The 19,926-nt window shown below is 36.7% G+C and overlaps 1 protein-coding gene across 2 annotated transcripts in view; it reads left to right on the forward strand.

Annotated features, from left to right (window-relative positions):
- The first annotated feature begins 10,945 nt into the window (after positions 1 to 10,945).
- Positions 10,946 to 19,926, forward strand: part of LOC140753137 (CD63 antigen) — a 30,910-nt gene continuing 21,929 nt past the window's right edge. For both annotated transcript variants that reach the window (XM_073087542.1, XM_073087543.1), the window contains exon 1: positions 10,946 to 11,124. In XM_073087542.1, coding sequence (XP_072943643.1) covers positions 11,065 to 11,124 — 60 coding nt within the window. In that variant the 5' untranslated portion in view covers positions 10,946 to 11,064. The remainder of the gene's footprint in view (positions 11,125 to 19,926) is intronic.

Consider the following 19,926-nt stretch of genomic DNA (forward strand, 5'->3'; position numbering starts at 1 on the left):
CGTTTTACTTTTTTTTTACAAAATAGTAAACATGAGCATAAAAATTGTAGCTACTGGGGTATTTATTGACCCGCGTGGAGGTTCAGTCACCATACCGATCTGACACCCAATAGGTCCCGGCTATATTATCATAAAAATGTAGTCATTAAAATTGGAAGCATCGTTGGCAAATTGCAAAAAATAAATAGGATTTCGTTTCAATCACACGCTCGTAAACACATTAAAACAGTATAAATCTTGTACTAGAATGCAATGAATTTGGGTATTCATTGCATTCTAGTACAAGATTTATGCTGTTGGAAATATCGTTGCCAAATAGCAAGAAATCTGCATACAATTAAATTTTTTCTTCATACTGTTACACGTTCATACACAGTAAAATTCTATTAAAGCGTACGTATAGGCCTAGATATTACGTATTGACGAAGTCATCACGTGAACCATAAATCAAAGTTTTATGAGTCATTGATGATGCTTTAGCCATCCTATGCCATTTTCTATGAATTCTTTGACGTCCTCGTAAGTACCTATCAACATAGATTCTAATAAATATTAGCTACGGTTACACTATCGACAAACATTTTGTCCTATAGGTATCGTGTTTTGGTTCGACCAGGAGTGATAAGGCCATGAGCGCAGAGGTACCTTTGATACGAGAAGTCCAAAAGTCCAAAAGCCATAGCATAGTCTCGAGGTCGACGATTAAACGGGTCAACTAGTCTCTGATTTTTTTCTCCATATAAAGCCTTATAGGGGGTGTCTCTAAAATTATTCGACGAAAAATAAAAAAGTCCTAATGTTTAATTTTTTTTGTTTTTATTAGGGGATTCCGTATTTCTTCAAATCTCCCTTATATGCGCTCATGTCTAAAATCTTCAGAAGTAGCAATTAATCCATGAACGGTCTTTAAGCATGTGATAGCAAGTTTATATGTGTTGACCTCATATTCTTCTCAGGATTCTTCGTAATTGTCTCTGAGGTTGACCATAGATGTCCATAGGCCACAGTGGCCATCAGGTGAACTGCATGGTCGTTCTTCACTTCCATATTTAAAAAATCAGATCGATTAAGGTAAATAAGACTAAGCTTAAATATTTGATATTTCTATTCATACTATGGAAAACACTGTCTTCAACAACAACAAAACATTGAAGAAACAGTAGGTTACTATAACTTTGACCTTCAATACTTGTTGATGCTGAGAGCGTCGCAGAAATGGGCTGGGAAGATTTATCTCTTCTATAAGTGTTATCGTCGTTAATAAGAAGCTTGGATATTAACGATATCACATTTTTATAACGTTACATTAAAGTAATAAGTGACTCATTTGATACTACAGTTTAAAAACAGATGCGGGTAGGTGAAGTGGGGACGACACCTTGGCGGCGCTCGAATTAACAGAGAGCGACATTCTGGTCGGAGACTTCAGCAAGAGCAGTCGAATAACGGAGATACTTGTGTAGTTATAATACTTCTAATCACTAGTGTGAACTTACTTACGTATAATTGTTATATCGTTACTCTGTACCGTTTATGTGACTATATTATTACATGACTTCAAGACCTACAAGATGAGTTTGATTTCATAAGGAAGTATAAACAGCGAGCTGGCGCCCAGCCAGACTCCCGAAGGTCAAAGGGGATGGTTTATGAATAAAATAGGGCTACCCACCCCTCACAATATTTATGACCAGTACATACTTAGCAGTATTTCTTTGTTTACACGAGAATATATCAGTTGTAAAAGTGAACTTGAACAGCTAACTCTATAAGTAAATGGGACCAGTAAACATATGTCAGCACAATATAAACCTTTGTAGTACGACTTTATTTCGTTCGGGAACATTAAGAAACATCATGGAAACATCACGTTTTACTGTAAATGCAGTTGAGCAGAATTCGAAGCCGAAACCCTGAGACTTGGTCAGTGTTAACAAATTCAAATTCAAATCTCTTTTATTCAAAATTGATTCATATAGAATACTTTTTGAAAGTCAACAAACTACCACCGCTTCGGAAGGTATTTCGCTATGGAGAAGAAGCGGCGCAAGAAACTCCATACGTGTGCATATTTGCATCTTTTAAAGGGTAAATAATATACAATTTTACATAGTGGTACATATAATTAATTTTTGATGTTGGAGCTGGAGTTGTCATACCATACGGATTTATCATTTAAGTACTGATTTACATTATAATAAGCTTTTTTACATAAAGTTAATTTTATAGTAGATTTAAACCTTTTCTCGGATAGATCGATAATGTCTTTTGGTATTTTATTGTAGAAACGAATACAATTCCCCATAAAAGAATTGCACACCTTGCTTAATCTAAATTGAGGTATGGCCAATTTATCTTTATTTCTAGTATTATGACTGTGCCTATTATATTTTTTTTCCAAAGAAGAATAATTTTTGCGAGCATATAAGATATTTTCATAAATATATTGACTAGGCACTGTCAAAATATTTATAGATTTAAACAGTTCTCGTAAGGACTCACGGGGGCGAAGACTATAAATGGCTCTAATTGCACGTTTTTGAAGTATAAAAATGACATCTATGCTAGCAGCGTTACCCCACAGCAGAATACCGTAAGACATAATGCTATGAAAATAACTAAAGTAAACAAGCCTAGCGGTTGGTATATCGGTAAGATGTCTTATCTTCTTTACCGCATAGGCTGCCGAACTAAGTCTACTACATAACTTTGCTATCTGAGGGCTCCATTGTAGTTTAGAATCTAAATTTATCCCTAAGAAAACTGTTTCATCTACAAATTCTAAGTGATCATTGTTAAGGGTAACATTCATCGTCAGCTTTTTAACATTAGGCAGAGCAAATCGGACACATTTAGTCTTTTTATTATTTAATACAAGATTGTTTGCGCTAAACCAGTTGTGAATTATGTCAAGTGCTTTATTGACAGCGCTCACGTCGTTAGATTGTCTTTTAACTTTAAATATTAAGGAAGTATCGTCAGCAAACAACACAACCTTTGATAAGTCCTGCATTACATACGGTAGATCATTAATGTATACCAAAAACAAGAATGGCCCCAAAATAGAGCCTTGTGGGACGCCTACTTTAACACCAGAACCTAACGATTTGTGTCCCTTAACCTGAACTCGTTGTACTCTATTATCTAGATAAGACCTAAGCAGTTTTAGAGACGTACCGCGTATACAATAATATTCCAACTTTAACAAGAGAGTTTTATGTTCTACAGTGTAGAACATAAAACTCTCTTGTAGAATCTACACAATCAAATGCCTTAGAAAGATCACAGAATACACCTATAGTATCCTGCGCATCTTCCCAAGCGTCAAAACCACGGTGATAACCACTTTACTAAATGTTAAATCTAAATGAGCCAGCGTAGTTCACGGCTTCACGCAGGATAATGCAATATGGTATGACGGAATTTAATAAAAGTTGCTAAAACCTAGAAACTTAGGAAGCTACTATAAATTATAATTTATGCATTTTTTATTTTTATTAAATTGCAATGGCAAACCGTATAGTTCAGGATCCACAGGACTACAGGTGATTGTGAGCGGCAACTAAACTTTATAGACAAATAAGAGTGGATTCTTGCCTGATATCGGTCACAGATGCCTTGCTAGATACCTAGAAGACCAAGTTGAAAGGCCTTCCTATCTAAAACAAAAAGATAGCAGCACTTAAAATAACTGTTACAATACAAAAAAAAAAATAAAGCAAGTATTTCTGGTAGTACTTACTACCGTATCAGCGATCAGCTATAGTTCATTGACACACATACAGGCTATTTCATCTTATCCCCTAGTGGGTAATTAAATTGTATGGAAGCCTGGGGCAAATCGAATTATTGGAAAGTGGTGCGTACGTAAGTGCGTACAACGGCGCCATGGAGTGCGTCCGGCGTGACTTTCTCTGCCCTGTGGTTCTCAACCGTTGACATGTAGTCCGATTTACGAGTGAGATTTTTTTTTATTATAGGAACAAATAAAACCCGCGAGAACAGGCTTTAACAAAAACTTCATGATATAATGAAATAATAGATAAGAGTTTTGAATTGTGTCTTATTCACACTTGAACACCTTTTTGAGATCGAGTTGTGCCTTTTCTAGAGTTCCTAATATTTCTGCCACGGCGTGTTAGTGATATTTTGGAGTTGATATGACCCTGCATCCTCATGTGATTACTCTGCATGAGCCAGTTTACGAAATATATGTTGCTTAAAAAAGTTAATTCGAGTATGACAGCTGACAGCTAATGCGAGCTATAGTCGAAGGCAAGTGGAAGCTTTATAATCAACTGATTACTTACTCATTACCCTCTAGTCACCTCTCAGGATAAGAAAAGTTTCTAACATAGTCGCAATTCTGATCAATTGCAAATTGACAGATTTCTCATGTACAAAAAAAGTTATATAGAATACTTAAATGTTGAGCACCAGTGCCTTCGTCTTGTTTATGGTCAGGGCACGGGTGTGCAGTTTTTGTGCGTTGAAAGCGAAATAAGAATGTTTGAACATACTTTGTAAATTGGTATATGTATAAATATGGTAGTAGACGAAAGGTTTCAGCTCGGTTGGCGAGTCAACTCCGTTCAATATTATTGAGAATAATTATTATTACGTTTTAGCCTATGGTCTTTGCGTGATAGCAACAAAAGTGAAAAGTTGCTATAATTACCTATATAGGACACATGTACGTAAATATTTGAAAATGAAGTAAGTGCAAATAACCCTTCAGCTTCTGCAGATGGTAATCGATCTCTAAAATTGAGCATTATACAAGGCAGGCGAGATAAATCGGTGACTGCTAACTTTTTAACCCAGCATCCATGTTTCGAAGGGCATGTGTTTGACGACCGAAGTGGCAGAGCGGTCACCGTCGGTCTGCCGTGCAAAGGGTTCCGGGTTCGATCCCCGGCCAGATATATGAGTGATGAATTTAGATATCTGTATTGATTCTGGGTGTTTGTGTCTTCATCTTTGTGTGTCCATGACACCCTCAATACAGGGAATTTAATATGGGGTGGTGAGTGTAGAAAGCGATTATTTATTTATTTATGTGTTTTCCTTCCGTCCAAGCTTTGCACACTGTTCTCAAATGTGCACTTAGTCAATGTGGTGAATGTGTAGCCTGCATCCTTTTCATTTGAAAAGACTTATTATTTGTCCCGCAGTCTAATATTAATGAATTGATGGACGATCATAAAACTGACCCCGACTCTGACTCTCGTTTTTAATTTGTTTCTTTTATTGTCAAAAGATAATAACAAAAATATACAATAATAACAAATGAAATGCGTACACAAACTTTTCATTGTCCCGACCCCCAGACGTTATTCCAGACACATTTTTCATTTCTCCCAGACACCCTTCGTAAATTCACTATTCTCACACATCAATAGTTAGTCGTAGTACTAGTGTACTCTCGTACACGAAGGGACCGAATCGATATCTCCCCTGAGACGTAATCCTCCGACGGAATGTGGCTTCGTCCTTGCATTGCGAGGTTTGTAACGTTTCCACTGCATTCTCAGTAACGTTACGTTTTAATCCATTATCGCTAATAGAGTAATAGCGTTAGTTCCTTTGAATTCTTCACACGATAAGCTTTATCCCCTATTATATATCCCGCGATATTAGCTTAATCTAGCGCGATTATCTGTGGGTCGGTCTGGTATTTAGTATTAAAGTGAATAAAAGTTTCATTCCATGAGAGCATCGGAATTTAAAGTTTATTTGCCGAAGTATACTTAAAATCACTCGTTTTATTTATATATACTTTTTTTTTCTCGAGGGGAAAACCTTCAAAAGGTACCCGGTGCTGTGGGAGCGACACGGGGTTATGTGGGATTTTTACCGCACTAAAACCCCCCCGGTGGCCGTCCTCGGCGCTGCGTAGAGGATTCCGGGATCTCTAAAGGAACGCGACCGGAGTCCTCTCAGCGCACTGCCCCGTTGGGCTCCGCCCAGGTGAGTTTGTGTCACCACACCGTCTGGTGTATACGACTGAATGCGACCACACATACCGTCGTCCATCCCGGGGTCGCTAGCCGGGCGGTTCGAGCTCCCACTCTTACCGCCCGCAACCCCGAAAGCCCCTTTAGTTATTATATAGTTAGGGATACCGTAGCCCTATTCTGGTCCCGGAATTACAGGGACAATATTGAAATAGACTTACCACTTTTCCAGCTTTACAAACACAATCTTTATATTATTTTATCTTTTTTAGGTAATCAGTCTCTAACTCTCTATCTACATATAATATACTAGCAGAACCCGCGGCTTCGCTCGCGTAAAAAAATATGATATGACATACAAATAACTGTAATCGTAAATTTGTAGTACCTTTAACAATTTTAACGATAAAGTAGGAGAAGTAATATTTAATTAATAAAAGCTTTCTTTTCGTCACTGTGTACCTAAATTGGTCAAGCTTTCTTCAGAAACATACACTAAAACTCAAATTAGTGGACTGTAATGAAACTTTCTTTAAAATATAAGTTTCATGTAGGATACAATAATTATTATTTACACTATTCCATAGGAATCATCCATGTTATATGGGGCCTTACATACAGTGGTTCTTTCCAGGGTCGCTGGCTGGGCGGTTAGAGTGGGAGCTCTTGCCGCCCGCAACTCCAGAAGTCCCCCTTTAGTTTCGTACGACAGGCAGGGGATACTGTAGCCCTGTTCTAGCCCAAAATTTTAATCCAAGGTCTATGTATCTACCACATCACCACCACTAATCCACGCATAACCAAAACCATACCCCACGGCAGGACAAAATGTTGGCACGCAGTGTGTCCAAAGTAGTTGCGATGTACCTAATCAGTATACCAAAATGTAGACTAATTTGAATAAAATTACGCATTATCGTAAATGAAATTTGCACCGTGGACGACGTTGTCGTGTATTTGTCTGAATAGACGTTATCTGAAATTTCGAACCTAAAAGATTCCCGTATACATACATATAACACTTCTTTTACCTCCTTAGTAGAATTTCAAAAACATTCCTATGTACATATGCATCAATAAATACTTTATCAGCAAATTTCTGAAAGCTAATATTCAACACCAGCGGTCGCCATCCCGACACCTACGGGTGGTGTGTGGCCCTCGACCTTCCCGTGTGGCCCGCGGGTCTGCACGTTACTAATAATTGGCCAAGTGCAAGTCAAACCCGCACCTGGAGGGCTCCGTACAACCAACATTTTCATTTTTTTTAATTTCTTGTATTTAATATTGCAGCAGCCATTAAAATACACACATTGTAAAAATTTGAACTGTCTACCTCTGACGGTTCAAAAGTTAGTTGGAAAAATATCGAATAGCAGTTTGTTGTATGGGAACCCCTTTTTGTTTTCAACTTTTTTTTATTTTTAGTATTTGCTGTTATAGCGGCCACCGTTATGCATCCTCTGTAAGAATTTCAAATGTCTATCTATTACGGTTCCAGAGATAGAGCCCTGCGATACACGGACAGACAGCGAAGTCTTAGTAATAGGGTTCCGTTTTTATCCTTTAGGTACCCTAAAAAATCCCTGTTCTACACTTTAACACGTGCAATACATTCCCATGTTAAAATATATGTTACGACGGCTCGTGGAATTTCGCCCTACACTAAACCTCTGTGCACTCTGTTCTTTTTCCAGACACGCCAAAGGAAGTAACTTCAATAACGATTTTTAAAGAAACTTCCTTTACTTATAGTATCCTAATGGGATTGATTGTTCAGTTGCTAAAATTGCTGAAACAAATGTGTAAACAGAAAGGCATAATGCATACACCCTTTTATAACCGTCTTAAGGGTTGATCTAAAAAAACAGTGACTCAGATGCTTCATTGAGTCAATGATAATTTTTCATAGTGGTTGCTTCCAAATTAACGGATTATAAAATAAAGTTCCAACCCCTATTTAACGACATTAAGGGTTGATTTTCACAAAATGGAAAAATAATTGATATATTATTTACAACCAGAAACCAAAATACCAATTTTCATAGTCTTTGCTTCATAATCGGCTTACTTCTAAACAAACTTTCAACCCCTATATTACCCACTTAGGGGTAGATTTTCCATAACTGGTGTTAAAAAAGTTATATTATTTCCAACAGGAAAGCCAAATGCAAGTTTTTATAGTCCTTGCTTCAGAATTAACGGAGTTTGAAATAAAATTCCAACCCCCATTTAACGACCTTAAGGGATGATTTTCCAAAAACAATAAATAGGTGTGAAATAGGTGTTTAATTATTTTCTATCGAAAGATACTGATTTTCGTTCAGTATACATTAAAACTGGGGGACTTTCATACAAACTTACAACCCTCATTTAACCCAAATAAGAGTTGTTTTACCAAAAACGGTAGAATTAAAGTTCCACTATATCTAACCAGTAAGGAAATGACTAATTTTCGTAGCGCTGGCTTTCAAATTGGCAAATTTTAAAATATGCTGTCAACCCTTATTTTACCAACTTAAGGGTTGATTTTTCAAAAATGGTGAAATAGGTGTTTAATTATTTTCTATCGAAAACCCAAATACCGATTTTCATAGAGTTTACATCAAAACTGGGGGAATTCCATACAAACTTACAACCCTTATTTAACCCACATAAGGGTTGATTTTCCGAAAACGGTAGAACTAAAGTTCTATTATATCTAACCAGTAAAGCAATGGCTAAGTTTCATAGTGCTGGCTTCCAAAATGATAAAATTTAAAATAAGCTGTCAACCCCTTGGAAGATAAATTTTTTTTTTAATTTTCAACGCCCCCGCACTCCCCTCTGGGGGTGGAATATCATAAAATTAGTTTTTAGTAAATTCAAACATGCCAAAAAGAATATCCTGACTAAGTTTCATACCTATAAGAGCTGTAGTTTTAAAATGTGATTTTTTTTAATTAACACCCCCGCAACCCCTCTTGGGGGTGGAATTTCGTAAAATCCGTTCTTAGCTGACCTCTACTCGGTGAAAAGAATATTCCTACCAAATTTCAAGTCTTTAGCTCTAATGGTTCCAGAGATATCGTGATGAGTGACTATATACGTGGAAATCTCTTATATATATATAGATAATATTATAAAGAGGAAAACTTTGTTTGTTTGTTTGGTTGTAATGAATAGGCTCAAAAACTACTGGACCCATTTTAAATATTCTTTCCCCATTTGAAAACTACATTATCTATGAGTAACATAGGCTATATTTTATATGAAATATATTTGATAAATAGATTTTAGGCGGTACAACGTTTGTCGGGTCAGCTAGTATATCATATTATTATAAAAATCATATTTGTAGAACTACGGGTATAAAAGCTGTGCGTTGACTGTCAATGTAAATTTTATTAAGTAGATATACTACTGTTATTATGTAGGTATATACGCTTTTGATATTGGCGTATGAGAGTTTTTAAGTTCTACTCGACTGCTCAGCTTTCTCAAGCGTTTTATAAATTTATTTTGGTGTTTAATTTTTAAAGATTTCCAAAATAAACTAGTGCCTAATCTTAACAAATCAATTTAACACCAAATAAATAGATATTTAATACATACGTTGTTATCCTTACTGTTTACTGCTAAGTAAGTACCTATAAGTGTGATTTTCGAATAAGGGTTTTTTTTTACCTTATCCTTCAAACAAGAATACAAGAATCCTCTGTTATTGTTATAAAGCAGAAATAGATTGATTCAGTCCTATTGAACAAACCTGTTCCGTTCTAGTGGTAGGTATATCAAAAAAACAAAAGTATTGTATTGTATATATTGTATTTTCGTAATCAACTTTGTTATTTATATCTGTCACGTTTTTCCTTCTATGCGCAACATGCACATAATTATCGTGACGAATCGTGCTATGGAAACAGAGCCCAGACGAGGACATTAACGAAATCATATTTGGCCGACGATTATCGATTAAACTTTAGCGACGCGCTGACGAACAATCCCCGTTAAGGGTTCAATCAACACGACCTTTAGGGCTTTGAGGGCTACCTGTTTTAAATATTTTGAGCGAAATTAATAAATTTGACGTCAAATATAGGAAAATAGTCATGCTCTGTTTAATTGTGCCGTGGTTCTTCGACAACTTTTAAATGATTAAACAATTTAGGACGTTTAGGTCAGTACCTACCAGGAGAAAAAAACGCTAAAAACAACTACGAAGTATCTACTAGTACTATATTAAAATTGAAGTATATAGGCACCTACTGAATATAAAAATCGATTTTAAAACAAGTGGCATATTTAAAGTTTGGTTTTTGTGGTTGATATATGGCCGTAGTCCGTGTAAAACTGCTAGTCCGCTCTGAATATAGGGATAAATTGCGTCGCTACAGCAAATTGTATGACTACACCTGCTCGCAACAACTTCAGACCGGACTAGCAGTTTGGCGCGGACTATATATGTGTACCAGTTTGCATCATAGAGCGTCATGGCACGGTACAAATATCTATACCTATAGATCCTTATACTGTGGTTATGATATAAGCACATGAGTAGAATTTTTTACTCATGTGGTATAAGGTCTGGTTGCATCATAGTCATTAGATGTCAAACTGTGTATTTTTTTAGCTATAGCTTAGTGCAAGTTCAATAACATTTTGAAAAGGCATGTAGTCTTCTTTGTGCAGTGAAGAAATGCCCATTAACTTTATAAACTTTATAAGCTTACTCAGTTACCACAGTAAAGCTCAAAGCTTAAAAATAATTTTCTTAGTGCTAGGCGAGTAAATTGGGTGTTTTGTATTGTATTGTACTTTGACGTATACAAGTTCAATTTTGCTTTGATAAAAAATCCTATTGAGTTGAGATGCTTATGAGGGAGACAGCTTTTATGGAGGATGCAAAGGTTAGAATGAGAGAGCGAGTAACTGAATGAGGTGAGGGGCTGAGGGGTCACGATTCATGCAACGCGCGGGAGGGGGGGCGTCGCCATCGCGATCTCAGTTTATTTTCATTAGTCGCTTTCTACAGGCTGTGTCGGAAGGTTGTCGTATCGCTGACAGCAAACGTAAATTCGTGTGTGGCTAACTTGTGGAGTTCTGTGTGACTTGCAGTGCTTTCAAAATGGGGTGTGGAACGAGTTTTGTGAAATATGTGCTTTTCTTCTTCAACTTGGTGGTCGCGGTGAGTTACTCAAAGGGCGTAATAACCGGTTCCGGAGGTACCGTGGTCAGCGAAGTGAAGCCCAGCGCCCTACGTGGCCGGCATTTTGTTAGAAGTACCAATTACAGATGCACTTTTTATACTTTTTTCGCTCTTGAACTCGTGATGTGATATCGTTTAATTATTTTAACCGTGAACAGTGAGGTCATCCTTTCAAATTCTTTGTCTAAAATGCATTTTTATACAGCACTTGTGTTCTTCACTGTACTGACTGGTACAACAAGTGGTTTTAAAAAGATAAAGCATATTGTTCATGTTTTACAATCAGCTTGATAAGCTAAGCAAGTTTCTTTATCATGAAAGCTTTTATTAAAAATGACGCTAGAATAGAAATAATACATCTACGCTACAATTTTATTACTTTCTCTTTTACTCTTTTAATACAGAGGTGTGTGTGACAAGGAAAGAACAATGTACAATTCATTTTTTATTTTACGAAATATTTTTTTTAAATTTTACGAAATTTGGGGTAGAATGACCTTTTATTGACGTGACTAAATATTCCTCTTGCATTAAATATTATAAATTTTACCAACAGGCTGGCTCTTACAGGCTATTTTGAAAAAAAGCAAATGATGTGCTACTGAGATTTTTACTACTTCTTTGTTGTGTGTCTCGTTTTATTTGAGGCTAAATTCATTCTCTAAGGGTAGTCCCTCTTTATTTTTTTTAGAAAACGAACAAAGGTTTATTTTAAAGTAACTATGAATATTTATTCAAATGAAAACCTAAAAAAATATATTGATTATTATAACAATGTTAAGTGATGAGTGCCCCGCACGTATGAGGTAAATTTACGAAGTTAAAATAAAAAAGAGTCAACAGTTGGCAAATCTTTCAAATGGTACAGTTGGCGGGGATTCCCCACAAAATGAAAAACTGAAGTTATTAACTCTAGGAGCACTAAGGAATAAAATACACTGCAGGGCGTATTTTCGATTATTTTTAAAGTAATTGTACTATATTTTTTTTGTTAAAAATAATGATTACCCAAATGTAATGTATGATCTTATGACGCCGATGAGTTACGAATTCAGTAACATTCATACGTTAATAGAGCGCGTGATGTCATATTGACTTCGCCATTGACTCACTATTCTCTGGGTATTAAAAACTTATTCTGACATATCTGAAACTGAATCACGGTTATTGCTCGTTTCCCTGTGAGGTCATTATCATTGTTCAAACTAATTACCCTAAGTCATCCTCTGCATGGTCGGCAGGTAATTTATCAACTCATTATTGCTTAATTAGGCCGTGTTCGTAATAATGCTTGTTGGTAGACTTTACGTAGCTTTGAAAGCTTTAATAGATATTTAGGCTTTAATAGCCTTTGCCTTTGCGATGTTTTTCTGTACCCTAATAGCAATTTCTAATAAGCAGAAACATCCCGTCTCGATTCGGTCGCGAATTTGACGGCGAAATAAACCTCGCCCAGCCGTAAAAGATATCAAATTTAATGTCTCCAAAAAAACTACCACCAAAAATGTTAAGCCTTAAAAGTCTCTAAATTATTTTTTGCCCAAATTTAGGCGGCAATCCCCGAAGTTGATATCACTGTCCCTCTGAAGTATGATTTTCGTGTAACTGACCTCTGCTTCCCCATGGGCACGTCATCTCGGCTCGGAATTTTCCGGATCATTAATTATTCAAAATCACCTGTTGACCGGTTTTGTTTAAGGGGAATGGGCTACATTGTCACGCAAGTTTCCCGGCTTCGGCGTTGGTTGCTTGTTTGTTTGTTTTTATGCGTTTATTTGGGTATATAACAATAGAACTAATTTATTAAAAACAACATTTTGCCAGCGTCGGTCTTTTAATTAAACCTAGCAATAAGGCAGAAGCGTAACTACCTGATGGAAAGCAGTTACCGTCGTATAAACAGTATTAAGCGCTGCTGTGTTTTAGTTTGAAGGTTGTTCAGGGAATCTGGTCTTTCCTGGAGTTTATAGTAGATGTCCATGGGCGGCAGTGGTTACTTAACATCAGTTGGACTGCATGCTCGTCTTCTAATTCTATATTATGTAAGAAAACGTCAGCAGTATCAAAAGAGTCGCCAATGAATCACCAGTCTTAAAAATAAGTCTTTATGCACCTTTTTTAAAGAATCTTATGTCATACCGCTCCGTGAATACTTCGGGAGGAAATCCATTCCACATTTTGCATATACTTGTTTTATAAATTTGACTCTCAATCTCTAAACAATTTTGGATAGGAGTCGTTTTATATTAAAAATCTTTTATTTAAAAGTTGTGCATGTTAAATAATTATAACCCGTTTTTAAATAAGCCGGGCGTAAAAGGTTTTTAGTTTGGATATCGTGTATATTTTTTGACTTTGATGTGTTCCATTTTTAATTATGTTTACTTAATTGGATCATTAATTGGGTAATGCCATATGAGTCATAAAATATTTGTATTTATGAGTCAATATGTAGGTATTATAATAAGCAATTATAAGAATTGACAAATAAAAATCCCATGACGTCAATAATGATCAATGACATCACCGATGTTAAGTACGAATGGACTAATGTGTCATTATTACAAATTGAACATTTGTGACCCATTTTGTAAATTTGGGTTTTGCATATGGGCGTAGTTTAAATGAATATGATAAAAGTGGAAGGTTTTTAGTGATGGATAAATGCAGTCAAGACATTGAATTGTACAATTACGAATCACACATTGAATCGGACAAGAAATGTTTTTTTTTTTCCAAAAAAAAAAACGGCTCTAGTATCTTAAAAAGACAATAGGGAAGAGGACCCTAGCAACACTACTGCATGACAGTGCATTTTTTATAATATAGGAGTAGCAGACAAGCATGCAGTCCACCTGATGGTAAGTGGCTACTGCCGCCAATGGACATCTCTAATCAACCCCAGATAGAATTAGATATTCTTACCTGAGGTCGGCCACAGATGCGCCGCTACCCCTGAGGACTAAGGTGGAACGCCTCGGAAAAGTATGTCTCCCTTACCACACCCTTCAAAACGGAACACAGCAGCGCCTAACACTGCTGTTATTAGGCAGAAATAGGTGTGGCGGTGGTGCCGCCGGAGTCGAACCACAAAGGGTTCTACTACCTTCCAAGTTCCACCACTTTCCTTATTAAAATATGTGTAGATTTCGTTTTATTATAAGGGTAACGAGAAAAGAATTATAAACTTTTACTCGGGCACACGAGGTCGTCTATAACGTAAAATTTTCAATCGGGTCAAGGAAAATTTCTCAAGTCTGTAGGAAAACTGAACTAGAACGTGACTGTTCAAGGCAGCGGCTTTCCGGAACCTTATCCTTGTGTCCACAAGGTCTAAATGTGTCATGTTTAAGGTTGTTGAATCATACTGAATACTAAATACCGTTGAAACCTACATTGGTCTCGTTTTAGCTCACGAGGTTTTTCTTTTGTGTAAAAGAGGTAATTTTCCAGATATATAAAGCGCGTAGCCTACTACAGCTTGTGTAGATTCTTAATATCACCGATCGACAAAGTTAAAGATCAGAAGTTGAATGGGCGATTCCGTGCGTACCTTCAAGCTTAGCACATTAAGTCGTCACTCTTTTTTGTCATTAGATAATCGTAAATCCTTTTCTTGTTCCTAGTTAACTAGGCGGTTTGAAAATTTCCGTCATGAGTTTGCCTGTACCTTTTATGAATCCGTATGAGATCAGCGTGGTAAAGAATGCTTCAGGCTTGCTCTATCTGTAAGAAAGGACCCAATGGAATATAACAAACCAACTCTAAATAATATAGGATCCAGACTGACTCTGCGCTTTTACTCCTAAGGACTAAGTTTGAATATTTCATATAATACTTTAAGGCTGTACTTTTTGAAATGGGTTGAAATATTCGTTCAACGTTTAAATTAGGTTCAAGTGCACTCTTTTGGAGATTACCATGCCCACTCAATTTCGAGTAACGAAGTTACTAGCACTCGAAGCTACTGATAACGGTTTTGTTATCAGTCTGCTATTTATGCAAGCTTTGAGTTTGAACAAGGGGTGCCACTTATACTGTAGTACCTAAATACTAATTAAATGTATCGTTAAATTATCACACCTTGTAAATTCAACATGTTCCTTAAATACTTATTTAATTCGTAAGAGGAAATAAAAGTGCACATAAATCGATTCATATACTTATTTTGTTTAATACCAGTAGGTAACACTAGCATTCGAACCGTCCAGCAAGCGACCCCGGGAAGGACGGCGGTATGTGTGGTCGCATACCGTCGTAATCACTACATGGTGTGGGAGGAACGAAAACTGCTCCTCCAGGGTAGAGCCCGATCGGGGCATAGCGCTTGGAGGGCTCCGGTTGTGTTCCGTCGGAGATCCCGGGGCTCTCCAACAAGCGTTGAGGACGGCCACCGGGAGGGTTTTAGTGCGGTAAAAATCCCACATAACCCGGCGTCGCTCCCACGTCGTCGGGTACCTTTTGAAGATTTCCCCCTCGAAAAAAAAAAGAGAGAAAAAAAAGAGGAAACACTAGCGTTTTCTGTACTAATACTCGTAGTAAATCTAACTAATCTAATAAATCTCTAAATCTAACTAATAGTTCTACACATATACACTCCATACTGCACCATAATCTAAATTGAAAACTGAAAAGATATGTAAGCATAAAATCTGTAGGTTCGTACGCAGTTTCGGGCATTTTTACTCCTTTATTACGCGTATCTGTTACCGACGGGCTTCTATAAAGAATAAACGTTATTGCTCATTTGACAGCTACCTTTTTGGCTTTAACGCTATTTGATTTTTTTTTATTGAATAACTAGTTAGGTCAAATTGGCTTTTGGAAGGCTCCGTAACTCGGAGTCTAACTCTAACTCGTACTGGTAAGTCTACGTTTGAATGATACCGGATAAACCATAAACTTTTATCTGCTCACGGCAAAATAAAACAACCAGACGTTTACTATTTGTGATTCTAAGATTGTAAGGAGCTATACAGGCTGCGTGCACACGTGACCGAGGTGACATCATCTTAGCGATCCGAGTCGCCGTTCTGGCGCCCCGCACATATAAACTTGACGGTCTTAGAATAAAGGAATGTAGACGACGCGTCTTAGGTAATAGTGGTAGATGCTTAACGTTTTTGTTAATAGTTTGTTGTTGTTGGGACTATGTGACGCCTTATAATAGCAGTTTTGGCTGCTGTTTTATTTGACGTGTACACATACCTATTAATTTAGGGAAAGCAAGGCTTCTGTGACGGTGACTAGCGGCTAGATTGCCTACTTAACATCTTCACTTAACGATTACTTGCCAATAGCTACTAAAATATTACCATAATTGTGGCTATTTTAAAATCCTATTCTTATTTTGCAATACAAAGCAGTTGTTATATCCGAAGGCCAAGGATATACTACCATACATTTGGCGTGTGGTATTTGTATCATCGTGTTATACCAATTCTTTGAAAACGTCTTCTACATCTTTGCACGATCTAAGTAAACGTAGTAATTGATTTGCGGGCAGGATATCGGATGTACGTTAAGGAATTGCCGGCAGTTTCCCCTGAGTTGGGTTTCTAAGTGAATTAATATGTTTTCCTGACATAAGGGCTAAGTGCTTTTGCTAAATTAAGAATGTAACGATCTTACCCATACTTATATGTGAAGAAATTATGAAGTTGTTACTGTAATAAATAAAAAAGAAACCTTTGAGATGATCTTAATAAAACCGTTGTGTAGTATTTTGAAAATATGCTACACATGTTTGCTTTTTTTGAAAACTAAGTTGGAACGCTTTGTTAAAGGATTATATCACTGTTCAAACCAGAACACAGTAGCGCTTAACACTGTCACAAGGCAGAAATAGACAAGGCGGTGGTCTCAGGCTAGAGTCGAAACACAAAAAATTTAATAGCTTTGGACACCATTACGCAAGCGAGCAAACCCGCAGGCGTAACTAGTATGATATAATGAGATTCAAACATTTAACACGGTTATTATCAAATGGAGTTATGAAATGACCGAATAAACCTATTTATGAATAACAATGCTTAGGTATTATTTTACGATTTGATTACGTCATTTATTCACACTTGGCACAGATTCTTGACACACGTTTAGGTGCTGTCATTGTTATTATTATCTTTACATATCAGCGTAATGGGTTTTATTTTTAAAACGCTTATAATTAGTGTTTTATGTATGAAAGTGACAATGTTGAATGTATGTAAACAAATATAGGAAGTTGATTTTAACCTAGTTCTAATTGTTGTATTAATGTAATACTTTGCAATACGCAATTTGCACGACGATCGCAGATCAAAAAATATTCTCTAGCCTCTTAAATAAAATGTTGATGCATACCACATTCCTCCGATTTGCGTAATATACACGAAATATACACATCAAGCGCGAATAAATCGGAAAAGTCATACGTGCAAAGTGTCCTTCAATGCGTCTTTGAAATGTTGTCTTTCTTTTTGTTTGTGACGGCAGTATATCATTTGGTAGGTAGGTACTATAGAGCTGATGTGGTCTTTATCCAAGAGGTTGCTAATAGACCTCTTTAATGGAACTTATTAAACCCATCGAGTTTGGGTTCATTTGGTTAGTTTGGACGAGTCCAATACATTATACCTAGTGATTGCGTGTTCATATCCAGGAGGGCTCCAGTGGAACATTTTAACGACCCGCGTGGCGGAGCGGTCACCAGTCTAATGCAGTGTCCCAGGTTCGATCTCCGGATATCAAAATTATGAATTTAGATTCTTGTTTTCGGATTTGTGTATTTGTCTACGTGTGTGACCATGGCATACACGATACTAGTGTGGGGCTGTGAGCGTCTTTTTCCCAGCTGTGGTATTATAAAACCGTGTAATGATCACGTAACATCAGATAGACTAATTCCCGTTTGATCCTGATACATAACGAATAAGATAATAGCAAGATCTTAAAGAGGATGCAAGCATTGCTCACATTTAATAGGCCCACGAGCACTTAAGTCCAATACGAACCCGTACTAGATTTCAAAATGTACTTTCAATTTAAGAAGACTGGTGCGCACTAGGCGACAACCGGTTCCAATCAGGGTTGCCATTCGTATATTTTTGTATGAACTTTAGAGGTGGTAGAACCCTTTTTGGTTCGACTCCGGCGGCACCACCGCCACACCTATTTCTGCCTCATAACAGCAGTGTTAAGCGCTGCTGTGTTCCGTTTTGAAGGGTGTGGTAAGGGAGACATACTTATCCGAGGCGTTCCAGCTTAGTCCTCAGGGGTAGCGGCGCATATGTGGTCGACCTCAGGTAGGAATATCTAATCCTATCTGGGGTTGATTACAGATGTCCATGGGCGGCAGTAGCCACTTACCAACAGGTGGACTGCATGCTCGTCTGCTACTCCTATATAATAAAAAAAAAAAAAGAACTAATCTCCGTTACTTATAGGCACCTTATATCCAACCATCCAAAGTCTGTCCCTAGGTTTAGACTTTCCCTAAGTTTTTACCATTACAGCTTGGCAGTGCGTGTTGGAAACCAAAGTAGATATACCTTCTTGATGTATGTACATATTTCCTGAGTCGCCTATGTCATTCTCGGGAGGAGAGGGAGTGCTGCTATTCGAGGCCGATGTCAAACCATTAATTGGCTAGCTAACTTTAAATATCTGTCATTGATGTCGATATAGAGACGTTGTCGCGTCTTGTAATCTTCGTCGTAATTTTCAAGTAAAAACGTCCAACTGTTACTACCCGTTAAATTATAGGTGTTTCCATAATAAAATCACGAATAGTAACTATCATATTTTTTTTTTGTTTTTAATATAAAAGTAGCAGCCTTGCCTTTGTTTGGAAACAAAAGAAATCATTACCAATTTATTCTCAATATATTTTTAAAAAAGTGATAACCCTACATCCAATATTAACGTCTTGCTAACGAACTGATGCAATGTCTTTTTTGTAAGTAGCAGCTAGTGAAGTCGCGGACGTTGCAAACAACAGCCTTGGAGCCTACAGTTTCATTTTGCTGTCTCACTATCATTTATTGACTGTTCCATTAAATTATAATGATAATGATTAATGACATTCAAAATTGTTCGTATCGAACTCTTTTAACAACAAAAGTTACCCCTTCGAATTTTTTCGTGAGAAAGGAACGGCGCAAGAAACCTTATCATCAGTAGTACTTAATTATCTTTATATATATTTTTAATAAAACCCTTTCTTAGAATCAATAAAGTTATACATTGCCTGTCACTTATAAAATGCAAAATGAATACTTAATATTCAGCATTTTTATTCCACATGTTTTCACATTTCAAGAATGTTCACGTGATATTTTTTGTTTACTTTATTGTTCTTTTGTTATTCAATGTGTAGGTTAGTGGAACATATAAATAATATAAATTACTTGTCAGCAGCTATAAAATAAGAGATTGTAATTTATTTTGGTATACAATTTGTTGTAGTTTTTATATTTTATGTATGTACCTAGGATTAATTCTCTCTATATTACTGTGATAGGTAAATGCACTTAAAATGTACAGTTTTCATTACGATGCCTACGATGTTGAGGTTACCATTTATGATCTACGTTTGAGCATTGGTGTTTTCAGAATGAGAAGAGTTTTGAGAACATTGCGTTGATAATCGTGCGTAAATAAAGCAGTTACGTATCTTAAGGCTCGGTAATAGAAAATTAATGATATCATAAAATCTTAATATTACGTGTAAATCTCTCTATTACTACCAAAATAAAGCCGGAGTAATGGCCACCGCCCGAGTGGCGCCTGTGCCCGACA

The sequence above is a fragment of the Epargyreus clarus genome, unplaced genomic scaffold, assembly GCF_041222505.1.
Source record: "Epargyreus clarus isolate Ecla_fem2 unplaced genomic scaffold, WU_Ecla_fem_2.2 ptg000026l, whole genome shotgun sequence".
NCBI classification, from domain to species: Eukaryota; Metazoa; Arthropoda; class Insecta; order Lepidoptera; family Hesperiidae; genus Epargyreus; species Epargyreus clarus.